At 37.6% G+C, this 21,450-nt stretch overlaps 1 protein-coding gene across 3 annotated transcripts in view; it reads right to left on the reverse strand.

Moving 5' to 3' along the window:
- TRHDE (thyrotropin releasing hormone degrading enzyme) overlaps positions 1 to 21,450 on the reverse strand; it is a 358,131-nt gene that overhangs the window by 11,758 nt on the left and 324,923 nt on the right. For all 3 annotated transcript variants that reach the window (XM_046646029.1, XM_046646028.1, XM_046646030.1), the window contains 3 exons: positions 20,765 to 20,862; positions 20,197 to 20,304; positions 35 to 202 (listed from right to left, as the gene is read on the reverse strand). In XM_046646029.1, coding sequence (XP_046501985.1) covers positions 35 to 202; positions 20,197 to 20,304; positions 20,765 to 20,862 — 374 coding nt within the window. The remainder of the gene's footprint in view (positions 1 to 34; positions 203 to 20,196; positions 20,305 to 20,764; positions 20,863 to 21,450) is intronic.

A 21,450-nucleotide genomic window follows, 5' to 3' on the forward strand; every position in this document is an offset into this window, starting at 1 on the left:
TACACGAATACATTTAGAAAATTAATCGACCCACCTATTTAATAAATTCCTGTCGTCACTGCAAGTTAAGGCTTCCAATAATATCTTCTTCTCAGAAACAGCTGTGGTAGAGTGGAATTTCATCCATATGAATTCCCAGACATCCTCATCTAGTAGTGAAACTCCTGTACAGTAGACGATGTCTCTAACATTTAGTGGTATTCTAAAGAAGCAACCCATGGTGGTTTTCTGTTAATTAAAAGCTTAATAGTATTGAAAATAAAGACAACTCCTGCTTTACTATAGTCAATTTAGAAAAGAGGATTTTGTTAATTAGATATCACCTGAAAGAGAATAATACTATATAGTAAGAGTATTCAAAAATAATGTATTTATTTAAGGTAGTTTTGTTTGTTTGTTTGTTTTGTGAGGAAGATTGGCCCTGAGCTAACTTCTGTTGGCAATCGTCCTCTTTTTGCTTGAGAAAGATTGTTGTTGAGTTAACGACTGTGCCGATCTTCCTTCACTTTTATGTGGGACACCGCCACAGCGTGGCTTGACCAGCAGTGCTAGGGCCATGCCTGAGATCCGAACCTGCAAACCCCAGGCTGCCGAAGTGGAGCACATGAACTTCACCACTATGCCACTGGACTGGCCCCTATTTAAAGTAGTTTTGAATGCAAATTTTGTTTCCACTCTTGAAATTATATTTAAACAAAAATAGGAATACAAATGCCTAAAGAGACAGTACAAACAGGGTGTTTTGTATTTCCACCAACATTGACATACTTGTCAACCAAAGATTTTGTCCTCATAATTGGTAGACCCAAGAATGACAAGAAAGCACTGGTTGAAGAGACTGACTAATTTGGATAAAACAGAAACATTTTCTCCTAAATTCGTAGACAATTTTTTCTAAAATTATTTTCCTCAAGTAGCTCTCCAAATCTTGGAACCTAGAAGATTATTAATACAGATAATAAACTGATAAAACATAAGCAGTAAATTTTGAGAAAGTATAAAGATCTTTTACCCTATGTTTACAAGAGTGACTATAAAAAATAAACTAAATTTTGACTTTGAATCCAAAGTAAATGTTACAGTGGGGACTCTCAGTGGGTTTAGTTGGCCTTGGCTATTTATAAGCCGTGAGTTCTCCGGTGTACTTTGCCACAGCAACTGTTTACCTAATACTGTTCTTTCAAGTTTCAGTTTATACCCCACATTTTAAAAATCCCTCAGTTCTCTGAAGGATCACTCCAATATTTAACAGAAGTTAAAAATGCATTTCTGCTTTGTGTAATATTCAGTAATCCATTATTAAAATTTCTCATTTATAATTTGAATGTAGCTAATAATAACTGTTTTCTCTGGATAGTAAGCTGAAACAATCCCTTCTAAAGATTTAGGACGTTGATGGTTAAAACAGTGCTGTGGTTGGAGGACTATCTGGAAAACAGGAAGAAGTGTCTGAATGGCCACCAGGAAGATGACCCCACCTCGTTCTGTTAAGCAGCGAAGTGCGGCTGCTGTCAGGGTGCTGAGGACTGTGGGTCAGGACCCCACATTTGCATAGTCGTTAGAAGCTTTATACAAAATTCAAGGTTCCCAGAAATGACTAAAACTATATTATTCTGTCTCTTCCTGCAAGTAATTAATGTGTCTGAAGAAAAGTTACTTTAACTTTGCTGACTGAAGACTTGTTTCTTTGTAGTATTAGGAGGCAAGCATTTTGTTTGTTTGTTGGGTTGGTTTTTAACAAAACAAAAGGAATACAGATATCAGAAGAAAACTGCAAAGAGCTTCACATCTTTCTCCTGTCTTCCCTCCCAGCCCTGGACCCCTCTGAAGAAAGTACCAGCAATAGTCTTCCCAATAGTTGTTGAAACCTTCTTCTCCCTGCTCTATTTACGACCAGCTCGCCACACAGCGCACCTGACCTTTTTCCTCTATTTTTTATGTGGGACACCACCACAGCATGGCTTGATGAGTGATGTGCAGGTCTGCCCTGGGGATCCAAACCCACGAACCCCAGCTGCTGAAGCAGAACACATGAACTTAACCACTACGCCACTGTTCTGGCCCTCTAAACTTTTTTTTAATTATCATTTTTTTTAATCCACAGTTTTAATCAATTGTCTTTGAGAAATATTCAATGTTGGCAAGACTAGATTTTCAACAATAAATATTCATTCTGTTCACCAGCGTTGAAGTGACACTTGTTAAAATGCAGCCTCTGGGCGACTGAAAGGACGTAGCCCAGCAGTGTCTTTACGGAGGTGCTATATGGCAAGCTGGTCATACATAGAGCAGGGAGAAGAAATTTTGACACGGCATTCAGCAGTAGATTGTTGGATGAAATGACAGACAGACTATCCTGAAGGAAGCTAACAAAAGTTGTCCCGGGCAAAGAAGGCCTTTGAACGTGAAGCTGCCCAGAATATTGGCTGATTCTTTATCAGAAGCTGAAGCTGCAAACCAAGAGAAAAATCACGTAATTTGTCTATGCTCTACAAGAAACTGCAGGTCAAGTTTCAAGTTGTCAGCAGCTGTTCTGTGCATCGCAAATGTATCAAATTTGATTGCTCTGAAAATGAGACACACATATGTTTACATATATAATCTGAACCTGTTGACGGTCCATTGAAAAATAGCCCTCAGTCTCAGCTACAAATCCACAAAGTCTCAGGACAGAAATGGCTCTATCAGCAGACGCTAGGAGGTACACATTGCTTAACGTTCAGAAGGCTCCTAAGAAGAGCAAGGACAGAGGTGATTAGCTGGAGAACACCGCTCCGGTTTTTCTAACACCTCTTCATACCGCATCCACTCCTCATCTTCCTTACCCACCTACCAGATAAGGAATCAGTGTCTGGTTCACAAGATTTTTTGTACTTATCATCGAAAATAAAACAAGACTTGTGAGTGCTAAATTTGCCAAGGGCCGCCTGTTCCCAGTGATTTCCATTGTTAATGGAACCCCCTTTTGTTGCTAAATTTGTAAAGATGTTCTAATAACATTTTAGCAAATTGATTGCTCTTGGGACAGTTTAAGGTCTTTTTGTATAAACCAAAGTCATTAGGAATAAATGAAAAAGCTCATTTGTTTGTAAAGCATGAGCTGAAAACCCCACAGAACACATAGTCATGAACGGCTCGGATGAGTCCTGGGAGACTCCCACCGTGAGGCTTACAGGGAGAGGGCTGATTCTTGTGAACGTGGAAAAGATTTATGAAAATGTGTACACCCCCATGGTCATTTCTCTTTAACGCTGCCTCAGAAGTAAATCTTTGGATGGAATTTTATCCTCTGAGGAGGAAGGCTGTGCTGGCTTTCCTCTGGGTGTGGCATACCTCAGCTGCACGCGTGGGCAACTGGGCTCTCCCAGCTGCTTCCGTGCGAGATGAAGGGGGTAATGCTCAGCCAAAGGAAAGGGCCTTCATCTCCTCCAGGTACTAACACTGCAGAATTGCTACCTAATTAATGCGGCATGTCCTATATTTCTTATCCTATTCTCATTTTAAATAGGATCATGACAGAGTTCCTTTGTATGATAAAAGTTTTGAAAGCATAAGAGTTCACGATATCATTTTGAAATAATTTATTTTGTATTTTGGTGATATGTTTAACCTTTTTTACATTGCCAAAAGCAAATGCATGAAAACTAAATGCTTTGTGGTAGAAGTTAAAAAATTAAGTAGGTGGGAAAAATAAAGGCATGCATTTTTTAGGAAAATTTTTTTACCGAGTTAAATAGCAATATTAATGGACTAGGACTAATATTTTAAACAAAGTAAATTGGTACTTTAGCTATTCAATGGAAAAGTGTGAAGTAGATTGATAAATTTAGATAAATAATTGGGAAAGTGTCCAAAGATTTTGCTACGAAAGTTTTCATTGCTGCATTGTTTTTCAACAGGGCTCACCTAAAATAACTACAAGGGACGGATTTAAGTTAAGATATAAGTAGCAACTAAGAATGATACCGTAGACTAATATTTAGTGATATGGTAAAATACACTATTAAGGACAGAGTATAAAATGTCTGTAAGACCACTGTGTTAAGTTTAAAAAAAACATAATGTGTATGTTGGAAGAAAGACTGAAAGGATAACCAAGAGAATTTTAACAACATTTTGCTGCTGGGTTTGGGCATTATGGGTACTTATATATATTTCAAATTTAATAATTTAATAGCTTTTATAATTAATTTGGAAATAAGTAAATGTATAATTACATTTATAAGGATAAAAAATGTTACTATTAGAATAAAATATATTCCAATATAGAAAAATGCCATTGAATAATATGTAGAAATAATTTTGATGATATAGTTAAATACCTCCCAGAGGAAAATTATACTTGCTAAAGGAAAAATATCACACTATTTTAAAATTTAAATTTTGATGCTTAATTACGATATGAGTCTGTTTTTAAGTAGTTTCTCAGAAGACCTAATTTGGCCAGTTAACCGCCTCTAGGACTGGGCAAGTCAAGGTCGTTGCTCTGGGCTTCATTTTTCATCCTAATTGGACAGGGCTAAACTACATGAGTTCTAGGGCTCATTCCTGCTCTCTCAGTACAAGGTTCTTTTCATTTGTGATTGTCTTAACGCTGAAATGTGGATTTAATTATTTTCAAAGACAATGGAAAAAATGTCTCAGATCTCTGTTCTCTCTGAGAGCACCTCTTTCAGTAGCGCTGCACATCCCATTGACACAGAGTGTGGCCTACCATTTAATTAATTTTAATTAATTTGCAGTTAATTAATTCATTTGAAAGCTAGTTTCCCTATTCTTACTAAAAATTATAAGACTGCTTTGTTGGGGCTTCCCTGCCAGCACTCCGGTTCCTGTTCAGCCTTAGAGGTACTGGGAGTCTCACTTCTTCCAGACAGTCTGTGACTTAAAATATCAGACTGAAAAGTAAGCCCCATTTACCAAGGCTGACCCCGTGCATGCTGCCTCCTGCCCCGTCTCCCGTTCTACACCCACTCCTTAGTGCCCTGGCTGCTTCTGAGAAAGCCACCTTGAACAAAACTTAAAACTGTTTAAAAGGAATGTGTGACTTTTTGCACCTTAGTGTCAGTTTCCTTATCTGGAAAATAGGAATAATAATTCCTTACAAGGTTGTTACAGTGATTAAATGAGATGATGTTTATCTGGTGCTGAGCACACGGCCTGGTGCATATCATGGGCTCAGGATGGGCTTTATTGCTGTGCATGGCCAAGCGCAGGGGACGTAGAAAACTGTCTCGATATGTGGTGAAACATTCCTCATTCTTGTTATTTTTATTGCTATTATCATTAAGATGAAGTGGCAACAAATATTCCTATCTTTCCCAAATGAGTACTGGGCTAAAAAGAAAGAAGAAATAAAGTTTTTAGATAAGCTCCATGAAAGTGAATGGGTAATTATAAAAATCTTGACTGAATACATCTCAAGTTTAAGGCATTACAATAAAATACACTTTTATAATCCCGCCCGACTCTACTCATATACTTGTCAGTCAAATATGCCACTGAATTCCTATAAAAATCCTGGCAACCAGAAGGAATACTGTTCCTTAGTATCTCCACAAGGCCCCGAGCAAAGGCAGACAGAATCCCTGTGGCACGTGCAGTCAGTGACAGGTGGCAGGAACACCAGACAGCAAAGCCGTTGGTCAGGAGGATCCTGCAGCAGCCAGGGCTGCTCACTGGGGCCCCTTCCAGGGAGCCTGTCACTGGTGCCCACAAAGCATCTGCTTATCCCCATGAAGCATAACAAAAAGGAGTACTAAAACATGAGAACAAAGGAAAAGTTCAAAAACAGTCTGCAGGGCCCTTTGGACCTCAAAAAATTGAGTTGGAGAAAACTGGTGCAGAATAGACCAACAATATTTAAAATTACTATGTTCTGAAATGATGTTCAATACATCTTTATATTTTAATGTTGCATATTTGCAAAGAAACATCTGCCGGTCCTTCTAGATGAAGGAAAAACAATTACTGGGAGCAGAGCAATCATTTTAACTCAACATCTGAACATAGCAAAAGAGTAAGTTTTCAGATAACTGTACTCCTTTTAAATGGCTCTTATAATTGAAATGAATGTACTTTAAAAGGGATGTTCACTTTACTTAAGCTGAAATAATACATATGAAATTATACTTTAAACTGTTAAGCCCCATATATAAAGTAGCTATTCTTACTTCTCAGTGGGAAGGGAGAGGAATGGTGAGGGCTAAGTATCTGGGTTATAAGACCACTTGATAAAATATGATTGCTAAAGCACAAAAACATAAGAAACTAAATGACCCACATTACATTAAAAAGAAGAGGACAAAGAAAAAGAGACATCAGAGAAAAGGTAGAAGACAGAAAGAACACAAGTAAGAAATATACAGAGAGGCTCCAAAATTCAGAGTGATGACGATGAAGACAGGCAGGACAAAGACCCAAGAAAAGTAAAGGGAAAAAGCAAATAATCAGAGGAGAATTTGTGGCTTGAATGTCTAAAAGTTTTGTTTTGGACTGGATTTTAAACACATTCTACTGGAAAGCCTGGAACACTGATTTAACATTTCACAACTCAGAACCTTTATGACATCCAGAATCAATTATGGCCAATGATACCAAAATAATCAGACAGCTCTAGAACAAAAGTAGAAAAATTAAGACATCTATGATGACTCACTCTAAAACAGTGCGGAGCAGGCTGCTGGTATAAATAGCTCTAAGAGCATAACGAGACTTAAAACTTGAATATACAGTTGTAGCAGAAGTTGTGAAATGGCTGATAAATCGCCCTATTTATAGATGCCTGTGTTAAAGATGAGACACATTATCCCCCGACAATATTCCATGCCTATTATCATGGCTTCTCAGAGAACCTGCTCTATCCTGATTCGTGAATATTTAAGCTTCTTCACTGGGTTCTGATCAGAGCAGGTAAATATAAGCGCGTGCTGTGACAGGAAGTCTAAATATATGTATAAAGTGGTGTGTCTGAATCACAATAATTAGAAATCAGTACTTTAGGTTGACTCTTAAGAGGACCCATTAGCTCCAGCAGCAAATCCACAAGCACCGTTTTCACTCAAGTCATGATCCAGGCTTGCATGTTTACGAAACCTCCACTGGATGACACTGGGCTCGACAAGTAACTCTTGTTGCCCAGGAATAATTTATAGCAACAGTCATTGTCTTGTATTCTTCATACAAAGGTTGACAATTACACAGATTTATTGCATCCATCAAAATATTATATCTATAAATGTGAGGGCCTGTGCAAATGCAGTTCCTTCATTTGTAATGCACTGTCAAGGTCACTGAAGTTAACAATGCTCATTCTCCAGCCTGGGAAGAATAAACTATGGTAATTTAGTTAATCTTTTAGGCATAACCACCAAGCTGTCAGAAGTAGGCAATAAGTAATGTATTTTTCTCAATTAAAAGATTCCCAACTAAAAATAAATTTTATTTTGGCCAAGGTAAATTTCACTATTTATGTGTGTGTGTGCACGCATGTGCATTAAGCAACATGTAATTCTGAAGATTTTCATAGTTTTAATTGACAAGTTCACTACACAAGAAAATGCTATACTTTTTAAAAATAGAGAGATATTCTTATTCACAGCAAATCCTAGATGATCTGCGGCTTCATGAAATGTACTTTGACCTTCTATGAAAAAGTAGTGAAATCTATGATAAACTTCATATATATGTGTGCATTTAAAGGAGTAAGAATAGATATAATTAAGCTTGATAATTAAAAATAGTTATGGAGAATCTAGTCCTGTTGTATAAGGTAACAGAAAACTATTGAAAAAAAATCAAAACCATCTGGGCTGTGGAGAAAAGAGGAATGGCAAGAGTAGATGAAAACGTTACAAAATAAGCTAAAAGGCATATTTTGCATTGAGAGATGATATAACTGAGAAAAACGCATACTTTAACAGAATCAAGACAAATATTCTGAATATCCAGGATAGAACCCGCAAAGTCTATTCAGGTGGGAAAATAAAATAAAAGTCACTTCAATTATTTCTATTTGATTTTTTGACTATAAAAGAATCTCGAGTCATTAGAAAGAAAAAAGCACTTTCAGAATATTTAGAAGTGAAAGGATTCTGAAAAATGGGGCTGGGGACTTTGCTGTGGATGTTGGGGACACCTCTGTCTATTATTCTGTCTTCATGCCATAGACCACTCTGAATTTCATTTTCCTACACAATTAAAACATAATATTATAAGGACTGATGATATTAATTTTGTCTGAATTTTGCGAGAAACAAGAAACTGCCTTCTCAGTATCTTCTTTTATTCCTCCATTTCTTGATGAAAATCTTAAATCTTAGGTAAGCTTAGGATGAAGTCAGCGAAAGTTTAAAAGTTTAACTTGCTATCTGTAGCACTCCTTGATATTCCGTCAAAGAAAAACAATGCAAGGTGTTGACTATAAAGCAGGTTATTTTTTTTTCCTTAAAGATTTTATTTTTTCCTTTTTCTCCCCAAAGCCCCCCAGTACATAGTTGTGTATTCTTCGTTGTGGGTTCCTATAGTTGTGGCATGTGGGACACTGCCTCAGCGTGGTCTGACGAGCAGTGCCATGTCCGCGACCAGGATTCTAACCGACGAAACACTTGGCCGCCTGCAGCGGAGCGCGCGAACTTAACCACTCTGCCACGGGGCCAGCCCGACTATAAAGCAGGTTTTGCAGATAAAGTGGAGGCTAACGGCGTGTCTTAGTTTCCTAGGGCTACCATAATACATTTCCACAGACTCAGTGACTTACAACGACAGGGAGTGACTCTCTCACAGTTCTCATGGCCAGAAGCCCACATTGAGGTGTCCGCAGGGCTGCCGTCTTCTGGAGCCTTGGAAGAATCTGTTCCAGGCCTCTCTCCCGGCTGCTGGTAGCTCTGGCAACCTGTGGTGTCCTTGGCCTGTAAATCCATTGCTTCAATCTCTACTTCTGGCTTCACATGAATTTCTCTCTGCGTCTCCTTGTCTTCTTTCCGTAGGACACTTGTTGAATTTACTGCTCACCCTAAATCCATGCAATCTCATCTCGAAATCCTTAATTTAATTGCATCTGCAAAGACTCTATTTCCGGATGAGGTCACAATCACACATAGGGTTTAGGATTTGAATATACGTTTTGGAGGCTACTATCCAACCCAAAACAGTGTGTGCATGGGCTTTTATGTTTCCTGTTATTGTCAAGAAATTACAAGTCATCATAGTTCTTTCCCATTTTCAGATATTTTAAGATATATGTATCACAAAACAATATTTGATGCTTCCGGGACATTTTTCATCAACATTATCACAATGTCAAGTAAATGTTATGATCATCAGAAAGAAGAGTAACATGAATTATTTTCATTTCTGTTTTGAGATAATGTGAATTCTATGGATGGAATCAGTTCTAAGTCTTAATTACAAGGGGAAAATATACAAAAAGGAAATGTTGATGTTGCTGAAGAAATTTTCTCAGTGCTAATAGCAATGCTTATACTATTTTGGGAAAATGTGGAGGAAATTTCTTCTTATAGTGGTGAGTAGTAGTTGCAATAAACCTTATACTCAATGAATCTGAATCCATTAGTATAATCTACTCTCTGCAAGTAAAAGTGTTTTGTAAGCTGCAAATACTTTTGTTGGTGCCTCAGCTCTGGCTTAGTAAATAATAACGATCACTGCTGTAAGTTTAATTAGCATTGTTCCCTGTGTTGCCCATGCAAATCTATATTCACTTAGCACTTGTTCTGTGATAAACAGCCAGGCAGTTTAAATAGAACTATTCTATAACTAATCAATAGGCATATCTTTTGACAGATGACACAGAAGTTCAATAGTGTTATGCCTGAAATTGGTATAATATTAGACAAACAATACCAGCATGATAGGAGAATTACTATTGGCAGAAATGAGGGGAAAACCAACTATACTGAAAAGAAAAAAGGTAAATTAAATCAAGTCACCTTCAAAAGCATACTTCTGTAAAAATTAAAATACCCTGAAAAAACACTATGACTATTTGCCTCTATGCATGGCTAGTAATACAATTTTTTAAAAAAGCAAAATGTCAGGCAAAGCCAAAAGTGTTGGAAAAAGGAAAGTAAGTGTATGATTATTTCTGCATTTTAAATTAGAATATAAAGTCATTAATGCATTTAGATTACAAACTAAATATGACTAGAAGAAAATGAATAGAAATATGCACTTACTGAAATTATATTAGCTCTAGAGGCAATTAAAGTTCCTGCTTCACCAAAAAGTAAATTAAAAATACAGCCAGATTAGTTAGTCCCTCAAGTAGGTCATTCAGTCAAATATTAATCCCACAATGGACTGAACTGAGCTAGCGTGTATTGAGTTCTCCAAATGGTGAGGAAAAGCAGTACTTTCAGTGTGATTCCAGGGGAGCTTAGGGATAAGAGAGATAGTAAAGGCCTCTTCTATATTCAGGTGTAGCCACTACAGCAATCCTAAGATATGACCCCTGCTTATCCAAATAGTCAGTTAGGTAGTGATTGCTGATTATGAAAAGGATTTCCACTTTACAAAGGAATTCACAATTGCATTAATTCAGACAGCAAGCACACTTACCACAGTTCATATATTATTTTTTGTCTACATCATTTTTCCAAAACACTTCTGTTTGGTAACATACTCTAATCTTAGAAGAGAAATCCCCTAAAGCTTTGATGAAGCAGCATAATCAATTAACGGGGATTTTTGCTCTTCTCAGCAAATAAAAACAAAACAAACTGATTAACTGAAAAAAAAATTTACAAAACTTCCAGAGGATGTTCTTGGGTCAATACAGATTCTACCCAATCAGCTAAACTTTTTTAAAGTACCAAGACTTTAACCTTGAGAAAAGACTTCAGGAGGAAGGCCATTCTTACACACTGTTCCCGCCGCTTAACATCTGCCGAGTGAACCAGTTTCTTTCCTCGAGGTCAGCTGTCACTCTGCAGGAAGGTCAACCTCACTGACAGGTCCAACTGTCCTCTTCTTGTAACTCTACCCTCTAGGTTCTCAATACAGTTAAAATCTTACAGTATTTGTATGACGTCTGATTAGTCTCAGTCTACCCCACTGGACTGGAAGCTTCAGGAAGACAGAAACTATGTCCTATGCTCATCATCGGATCCCCACCCAGTGCTTTTGAGCATGACGTCAGAGATTCAAGGTATAAGTGGTACCTGAATCCAGTACTGTAAGAGTCTGAATTAATACTGATTAATTAAATTAAGAAGACATTACTATGGAAGAAATGTGCAATAATACTTTATTTTAGAAATATAGCCGAAAGTTCAAAACCAAGTTGACTATTAACCAGATACCCCATCGCTCAAATGTGGACTGGTGAACCTGGCCTACAACACTGCAGCTGTCACAATAAGAGACGCAACATGTTAAAGATTTTATTTTTTAGCTTTAAAGAACTACAGAGGGATAAATTGATAGGATGTCAGTGATGATGATGATTTTGATGGTAATTGTGAATTATTCCAGAGATTCCCATACCGCTTTCTGTTTTAAAGATTCTCATGAGCAATTTCTAGTCTCTAGGCTGGAGTCATGCAGACAGCAATTCATGACAAAGCGATGGCCATAACTACTGAAATATAAAATTCCTGGGGTAGAAAAGTGATGTATGGAAGGTGAAAACCCTTAGGGTTTTTTCCCAAGCATATGATAAAAGTAAACAAAAATATCTCCCCTCACGTTTTGCAGTGGGGGAAACTAGCTAAATCCGTATTACAATCGTTCAAGTGGATAATTCACTCTCTCAGTTCCCGTGCCCTCGGTGGGTCTGTTATGAAGGACACTGAGGGCAGAATGCACACAAGGGTGCACGAAGTTCTCTGTTTTCTCTGTCAATAGTATCCTGACTGCACACAGTGTGAAGTAAGGAACTAGCCCAACAAACCACAGTGCAGGATGCTGCCTCACGTGCCCGTAAAAATGCAGGTCAGTCAGCGCGGAGCTACTTCAGCTGATTCACTGAGAATATAACAACCTTTTACAGTATCCTTCCTAAACTCTCAGAAATTAAAAATTAAATAATTTCTGATATTCTGAAGAAAAACTGCAGTTTCTATGCCAGCTGTGGGTTGGAGGTAGAGAGATACATGACTTGTAAAGGCAGTGTTGGCTAATGTAGTAAAATAATGCTTTGAGTAAAATATTTAAACACATGAGAAAATTATAAAAACTATTTTGAAGCTGAGATATAAACTACCTATTTTATAATGCAAAGTAAAATGCAACTAGTTGTATTTTTAATGAGATATGAGTTGAGGTAAAATAAAGAATTGGGTAAGGTTCCTGGGGACATCTACATATAAGAATAAATTCCAGGGGTCCCCGGGCCGAGTGATTAAGTTTGCACACTTTGCTTCGGTGGCCCAGGGTTTCACTGATTCGGATCCGGGGTGTGGCCCTAGCACCGCTCATTAAACCACGCTGACAAGGTGTCCCACACAGCAGAACTAGGACCTACAACTAGAATATATAACGATGTGTGGAGGACTTTGGGGAGAAGAAGGGAAAAAAAATAAAGAAGATTGGCAACAGACGTTAGCTCAAGGCCAAGCTTCAAAAAAACGAACAAATTCCAGACAAACTCTTATATCATTTTTACGTATCTGTACCTATGGATATATCTAGGTCTGTAAATATATAGATAAAATTTTTGGACTTATAGTGGAAAGTATGAATAATAAATGACAAAATATATGAAAACTAGTAGAGGAAATAAAACAGTTTTTAGAATGCACTGTAAATTTTAAGTTCCAAGGGCCACAATTCATGTCCAACTTATACTCAGCCATTCAACGTTGTGATTTCTCAATTCTCGCCTTGAACCCTCTCTTTGTTATATTCTCTCCGTGAACAATCTCATCCACCTCTCATTCTTTCCATTTCTGCTCACATCCTGGGGCAGCTGTCTTCAAAATGAGCTGTTGGTATCTGGACCTAAGGGAGGACCATTCAAGGACTACCCAAGGATACAGCAGTGTTACAGCCATCAGCTCCCACATGCTAAACTCTCACAGGGACGCTTCTCTCTTCATAGAAGCCCTTCTCCCACTTTCTCTCACTTTCCAGGGGAAAGGCATATTTCTCATTCACTTATCTTGCATCTCCCAAGGGTGCATTGTACTGTTATACCAAATAAAGAGAAAATTTTAAATATTGGTGTTGCTATCTAGAGAATGAGTTTTCAACTTTTTAAATTCTTTGCCTCCATAAAATTTGAAAAAAGACCTAATCAAGTTGTCAGGTGATAACTTAAAAATGTTGGAGATAAATTACTATGTGATTTTTGGCAGGAAACTTGGAAAGATTTTGAAAAATTGTGTCACATTGTTATAACAAAACACCTTCCATGACCAACTATTTAATTTTATGTATAAGATTTCTCAGCACTATAACATCAAAATGTGAATAGAATTGATGGTGAAATTTTTCTCATTCAAGTGATGAGTAATATTTACAATAGTAATAAAAAACTAATTGGAAAAAAGTCAATCTCACTTTTTACCTTTATATTTAAAAATTTTTATGTTTGGAAATTATTTATCAAAATTTGCAATGTATTTATGTTGATCAATTATGTACAAGTAAACATTGAAATGAAAACTCAATTTAGGAAAAAAAATAACAAGTTTTATGATGACATAAAAACATTATGTATGTGTCCGCATGAGATGTATGTACGTAATTTTTACTGCAGACAAGTATGATAGACTGATCCAAAAAAGATTTTTCTTGCAAAAATATTTGATATTAGAAAACACTTTGAGGGAAGAGAAAAGAATAATATAAAACTTGTGACTATTAAATAAGAACTTAGACTTTTAAATGTCTAATGGTAGGTATAAAATAGCTATGGTGTTTCAATTCTACTGGATACATTTAGAAGTCTTGTAAGAATTTTATTGAAAGACTGTCTATTTACAATATGCTGGAAGTTAAATCCTTGCAATTATTTAAAAGTATGATGGAGAATTTTAGACATAGACTTAACAATGTTCTTTTAAGCAATTCCTATGCACAAAAGTCTGAGCCCAACAGGATCATTCCAGTGAGCCGTCATTAAAGGCTTCGTTTTCCTCACGCTTCATACTCACACGGTTGTTAACTCCTGTCGCTCCTCTTTCCTCAACCATGCTCAGAGATGCCCATTCTCTTCATTCCCTTCACCAGCTCTCAGGGCTGGAAGTTTCCCTGATCTGGTCAAATTCCCATACGGCAGTCTCTCGGAACACCACACCTCTCTCCTAGGTTGTCCTTATCTGAGTTTTGTTTTTAGTTTTGTGTGATTATTTTGAACAACTTCTGTCGCCCTCCTACACTCTCCCCCCTATTAGTCTTCAGGGTGTATAAAGGCACAAACCAGGTATTCTCAGTGCCAGAAAAGTAATGGGGGCTGGCATTAGTTGAATGAAGGAATGTTTCCTTCTAAGTGTCTAGCACAGCGGCTGACACATAGCTGCTCGATATATACTTATTCAAGATGTGGATAAATGAATATAAACCCTTGTATTAAAAATTAATTAAATTTTTATACATAAAAATATATATATAAATTTTCTATAACCAAAAGAGAACCCAAAGTGGGCAGATTGTGAGGAAACTGTATGATGTCTGTTCCTGCACAGTGAGAGTGAAATTCTGGACTATTAGACCTGATGTACACCCTGGAGACATAGGGGCAATACCCTCATTTACAAACAAGCTTGAGCTTTGGAGAAGGTGCTGACTTGTTCAAATCCACAGCTGTCTAAGGACCAGCTAGGAGCAGTTCCTCACCCCTGCTCCCTGGAGGCTTGGGCAGCCCTGTCCTTTCCTTTATCCACACAGACTCCCTGCTGCGTCCACTTGTCTGTATGGTGCCCATGCTGGGAACTCAGCAGTAAAGCGAAAGGTCTGGCTGGTGCAACTTTAGCCTATGAGAATTTACGGGAGCCAATTTATAGTAAGAGGAATTTACAAAGCAGTGTGAAGAATGCAGGGAACAGGCCCACAATAACTTGGAAATGGACAATAAGTTAGTCTCCAGCTTCTAAGGGAAGAAAACAGGCGGTTCCAGGACCAGACATATGCGGACCACAATGGAAAGAGCCCTCTGTCCCTCCACATTTATGTTCTCATGTAAGAAAGGCAAACTGGGACACACAGGGAGCAGACACAAAGGAAGAGAGCTTAACTGAGCTCTTTTCACTGAGAGGAAATGAGCTGCGGCTGATGGAGAGCAGCGTGCCACAAGGCAGCTGAGTGAGGGGAGCAGGGAGGAAAGAGCAATATTGCCTGCAGGCTAAGACAGGCAGTGCTTCCAAAGCAGGGGAAAGGGCAAGTGGCCCCTGCTCCTCACTGAGAATTTCTGTGGTGATAGTTTGTTTTATATCTCATGCTACAGGTCACACCTTTATATCCTCAAAACTCATAGAGGGTAGGTCTAATGTTGAAGGCATTCCATAAATGTTAGTGTTCCCACTTTCTCCGCTTAAAATTCACACCATCCACTAGACAAGGGTAGTCAAAAGAAGCAGAGGGCAACTCCAAAAATGATTAATATTTTATGATTTCCTATTTGGGTTAGAGATTATACAGGCATTCTCTTAGATAACTCTCACGACTTGTTTGGCTGGTAATACTATAGCCATTTTTTAGATGATGAAACCCCGTGACTTTCGCAAGGTCATTTAGTGGGACGGCAGCAATCTGGTCAGAGGTGTCTCTGACTCTGAAGACAATACACTTTCCCTACATGAGTAGTCCCCAGACCAACAGCAACAGCATCAGCAGCACCTGGGAGCTTGTCATAAATACAAATTCCTGGGCCCATTCCACCTGTAGAATCAGAACTCTAGGGGTGGGCCCCAGTGGACTGCTTCACACGTCCCCCCAATGATTCTTATGCATGAACAGATTCGAGGGCCACAGGCTTACGCTGTGTGCCACAACCTGCATACAACTATTGCTTATACTCACTGCAGAGAGTACTTGAGTTCTGTTGGGTATCTTTTTTGTCCATTTGTTTGGTTTTTTAATCCTTTTGAACAAACATATATTACTGATACACGATAATTTGATAACCACCACCGACTCAGACGCAGTAGGGTTAAAAGGCAGGCAGGCTGGGGGTGGAAGCCCAGAACCACCAGCTACTGTTACAGAATCTTGGCAAGTTACTAAACCTTCATGAGTTTTGGATTGATCTTCTATAAAAATGAAAATAAAAACCGTGAGATCATGCACCAAAAGCACTTAGCCCAATGCCTGAAATGCAATAAGCACTCAATAAAGTAAATATTGTTTTCATTAAGATTATCCTCATTAAAGACAATGATATTAGTAACAATTTAATTAATTGCATCAGTCATGAAGCCTGTCTATTACGTATGCTGCGAGCTCCAGAGATGCTCCTCTGCTTGTAATTTTATTGTGGAATGGCCTTAATTTTTCCAATTTCAAAATGAATTTCCAATTCATCTCAATTCAATACACACTTTGGTTTCCTGCAATGTGCAAGGTACTCTGTTGTTTCAGGATATTTTATAAGTAGAGTGACGATACAACATCAATTTATATGTGGGCAATGGATACCACTATCTATTGAATAATTTTTTTTAATTAAATACTTAAAATCTTTATTCTGTATTGGCTTAAAGATTTAAATTGTACATTTGAACATTATTCAGAAAGTAATACATTATCACAAAATTAAGAGGCTGCGTTATTGTGTACACATTTAATTTCAGGTTAAATTTTTTATTCAGAGAAAATCCCATATTGCTATCTTGTGATCTCTGTGTAGTTAACTCTATAATCTCGAGTGTTCTATTCCAGAGATCTGTAAATAATAATTCACCTGCAGTAATAATATAATCCCTATATTTTACTCAGTAAAGCTTAGGCCAATTATTTCTTGTTTATTTGAACCAACCTGTGAAAGAAACCAGTTTCTGTCCCTTTTATTATCCCTTTTATACATACAGGAAGGCTATCATCTTTTCTACATCTTTTCTTTTTAGAGTGAAATTTTCAGGTCCCACAACTTCGTCTCACAGCTCATGTTCTCAAGATCTTTTTATCATTTGTACTGTTTCCTACCAAATGCCTAGCAATTTGTCTCTTTTCTGCCATGCAGTGTTCTGCTGAACTTAGTCCGCAAATCACAGCCTAACAACACCTGAGTAGCTCTACCCGTTTTCATGCCTGATATCACGATTACAATTCAACACACAGCAGCATAGGAATATTTTAACAGGGATCAGAATGTCCCCTCATTCAATTTATCATCCACTGTAATTCTTGAATTTTTCTCCCTGCCACTTCCATATCTAGCTTTTCATTGCACTTTTTGGTTCCATTACCCTGCCCTGCACCAACTTTCGCATCCATTCCACTTACTGAATTCAACATCAGCGATTCCACCTATCTCCCCAGCACATCAAGATTCGGCTGTCTGGTACACAGCATCTCAAAGATCTGCAATCCCACTTCTTCTATGACTCATTGTCTACTAGGCTCATTAGTGCAAATATACAGCATCGCCCAGAATATTTCATAAGTATACAACTGCATTGCCTTTGGAGGGTTTTTTTTAGATGATTTTTAAGGTTACAGTTAAACAAAATAAGCAAACAAAGCAGACTGGTCTGTTGCTTCAAGGTAATTTAAAAAGAAACCTGGCTTTCCCCTTCATTGACTTAACTTGAGAAAGTTAAACTGAGCACCAACTACAGGATTGCCTTATTGTTTTATTATTAAGCTGTCATCCAAAGAGTAGAGATTAAACCCCTGATGTCTACACATGGAGAGCTCAGCAGGTACCATGTACCCTGCCTGCAGGAGGTCACTGTGAATGCTGGCCATGTCAAACGGTTGGCTGAGCAAATATTAGTACACACAGAATTAGTTTCACTTAGCATGTTGACTCGTCCAGTTACAAAAGAAAGCAAAGCAGGAGAGTATAAAAAAAGCTGAAGGAAATAACAAAAGCACCTTAAAGTATTAGGCCCAAATTTAATTATTTTACCACGAAAAAATGGTGGAGTTATCAACACTGAAATGAGCTAACACTATATATGAACTTTCATTTTAAGGGAATTATGGAAGTGATGGATTGTTCAAATTCACAAGTCAAAAATTACTACATGCAGTAAACTAAACATCAAATCATGTGTCCTCCTTCTGCCTAGAACCGCCATCTCCCCACCTTCCATACTCAATCACACCTACGCCTGTCTCCCGTCAGCCTTGCCCACCCAACAGAGTCCTGTTTATCCTCCAAGGCAGGAATCCCTCCTTCCTTGGGTTCACGTCTTGTCTCGTGTTCAGTTCTTGCTTCAAAGCACAACTATTTACAGAGCTGTATCTTCTATGAATTTTGAGCTCCCTCTCTTCTCTTTGCTTTCTGGCTACCAACTGGTATTGAGAATTGCTCAATAAAATTTTGTTAAATAAATGAATTATTTCAAAAATAGCATTTTCCCCATAGCTATATATATATAATTTTTTTGGTGAGGAAGATTGGCTCTGAGCTAACATCTTTTTCCAATCTTCCTCTTTTTGCTTGAGGAAAATCATCCCTGAGCTAGCATCTGTGCCAATCTTCCTCGATTTTGTATGTGGGATGCTGCCACAGCATGGCTGATGAGCAATGTAGGTCTGCGCCCAGGATCCAAACACGCAAAGACTGGAGTGAGCGAATTCAACCACTACACCACTGGGAAGCCCCTCAGTAGCTATGTTTTTAAATGCAGGAAGTGATATTTGGGTTGAATACTCACTGGAGAAATTACGGCAATGCAATGGTGTGAGTCCAATTTTAACAAAATGATAAGAATATATGCTAGATGGGAAAATTCATTAAAGGGTTTAAAAGCAACAACCAACTCTGAGAAAAGGCATGTGTCTGTAGCAAAATCAAACAAACAAATAATCAAAAAACAAAAGGGAGGGAAGTAGAGACCACAGTCTTTAAATAATACATTTCACTTTTTTGTCATATGTTCATATGATTACGTATCTCAATAAAATTTGAAAGTACTGATTTTGGAAAATGTTTATGTTTTCATAGCCTAATTATATGTGGTAGAATTGAAAGAGGTGTGAAAAATAGGAAAAAAATTTATAAAATTTTTAAGTTTAATATAATAGTTTTCAGACAGCTTAGCTGAAAGTATAATTATTAGTAAAAGTTTAAATAATGAGGATGCTTTAGTTCTAGAGAAGACTGATGACACATCTACTCACTGTCTTCAAGTATATGATGGATCAATTGAGGGATGATAGTGATAAAATATTTTCCTTCTTAGCTATGTATAAGACCAAACAGGAAAATGCTAGAGAAGTTGAGATATGACAAATTACTAAGTCGTATAGTGAAAGGGACCAGCCCCCTGTGCATGTGAAGTAAACCATCGGAACGAACCGCCCAGCTCCTCACACTCGTGCTAGGCCCTCAGCACAGCGCCAGAGCCTGCAGGAGCGACCGTCGACTGCCCAGAGTGCAGAAAGAAACGGATCATAAAGGCCCCTGGAAAATGAAGACGCCCAGGAAGGTTAAAAAACTGTAGTAAGAAGATGACTGATCTTTGAATTTTTTATGTTTAATATTCTTTTCATGAACATTAACATTAACAAGTGACATTTAGTATAATATTTTTATCAAAATGAATTCTATTAAATAATTTAACCTCACATTATGTATTAAAATACTGCAGTGTGAAATTCCAAGATAAGACAAGTTTACGGTCTCTGTCAAGGGTCACCAATCATAACCTTCTTGTTTTCAGTTTTTAATATTAACATTTGTTACACCTCTTTATTTATATCATATGCTCATAGTTGTTTTATGAATAAATACCACAACCTTTTGTAAAGAACCTTAGAGTCTGGCCTAAATTAATTATTTTGTTCTCATGGGATAGCAAAGCCATCAGAATTCAAAATAAGTTGGCACCTTATGTATAAAGAATAAGGGCCTAGATGAAGAAAGTTAGTCTAACACTTAATAAAACCCTACAAAGATCAGTGTATTGTGGCTTTCACAGTGTTGCCTTTTAAGCTGTGAACCAGAAACAAAGTTTTCGGTGTTTTTTCCTGTCTTATTTTTCTTCAGTTGATAAATGGAATGCATCCACTGAGAACCTGAAAGCATTAAATCATATCAGAAATACAGGATTTGGTTCAGCTTACCTGTTCCTGTTGCTGGAAATCCAGTCCGAAATAAGTGTTGATGCCTGCTGGTGGCAGTGCTTGTTGCCAAAACTGCATGCCAGCATTATAACTTCTCTGCGTAGTTCTCTAGAGACCACCGCAAGGAAAAAGATTAAAAAGCCCTGTTACTGTCTGGGGAGAAAGGGTAACTCATTATATTACACTACAGTAGACAAGTAAACAATTAGCACAAAATAGTTTTCAGATACAGAAATTCTACATTGCTGAGTAAGAGACAATTAGGCAGAGAAAAGTTAAGCATACTAAATGTCTTCTCTGGAAACAGTACTACATGAGGGGCGTGGCTTCAGAGCTCAACATTACCAACAAAGGCAGATCTTAAATTAAAACATGGCCATGAAATGTGTTTGCTCCCAGTACCAGGGGGTGGGAATGGTGCCACCCAGCAGCAGTCTTCCCAAGGGAGGGAAATGAAAGATGCAGAGCGACAGACAGCCCATCTCATGCAGCTAATATCACAATGGTGCTGATGGTCAGTCAGTGTACAGCTCTGAGGGAAAAAGCCAGTAAGGAAATAGAACAGTACTCATGTTGGTAGGATGCTTGAACAAGAGATCCATTAAAATTATTTTTTGGCCATCCAAGCTTGATGTACGTTGTTGCAACTTGCTTTAAAATGTATTCCTAAAGGGAGGTAGGGGAAATAAAGATAACGTCAGTTTTCAACCTTACCATGTTGACACTTAAAATTACGTAGTAAAATTAAAATATATTCTAAATGCACGTCTTTAAAACATCAGTAAAATTGTGGGCATGGTAATACTCTATTATAATTTTATTCAACTTAGTATTTCAAATATAGAAAGTAAGGATAAAATACAATTGCAATGATGGAAGTCTACTCCTTACTTCCTGTTGAACAATTAAGTAATTTGCTAACTATTAAATATTTCAGATGAAAACTTTTGTAGCAAAACAAGAAAACTGAGGAATATTGATAGACAGCCTGCATACATATATACAAATGTGTAGATATAGTTTATGAAATTGAGCATCTAATATTCGTGCGGTTTATGTTCACAGAGCATATTTAATGCGAAAGTGTTATATAGGCCCAGGCAGTAGCCCAGCATTGTTGAACCTGACATACACAGAACACTGTTCAGTAGAATGGTATTCCAGAGTCAACAAGCATTCAGATGACAACATACTTGAATATCAGTAGCAACGTAAGATACGCACTCCTCACTTTAATGTGGTCCTCAAATTTTG

Source organism: Equus quagga, chromosome 19, assembly GCF_021613505.1.
Source record: "Equus quagga isolate Etosha38 chromosome 19, UCLA_HA_Equagga_1.0, whole genome shotgun sequence".
Lineage (NCBI taxonomy): Eukaryota > Metazoa > Chordata > Mammalia > Perissodactyla > Equidae > Equus > Equus quagga.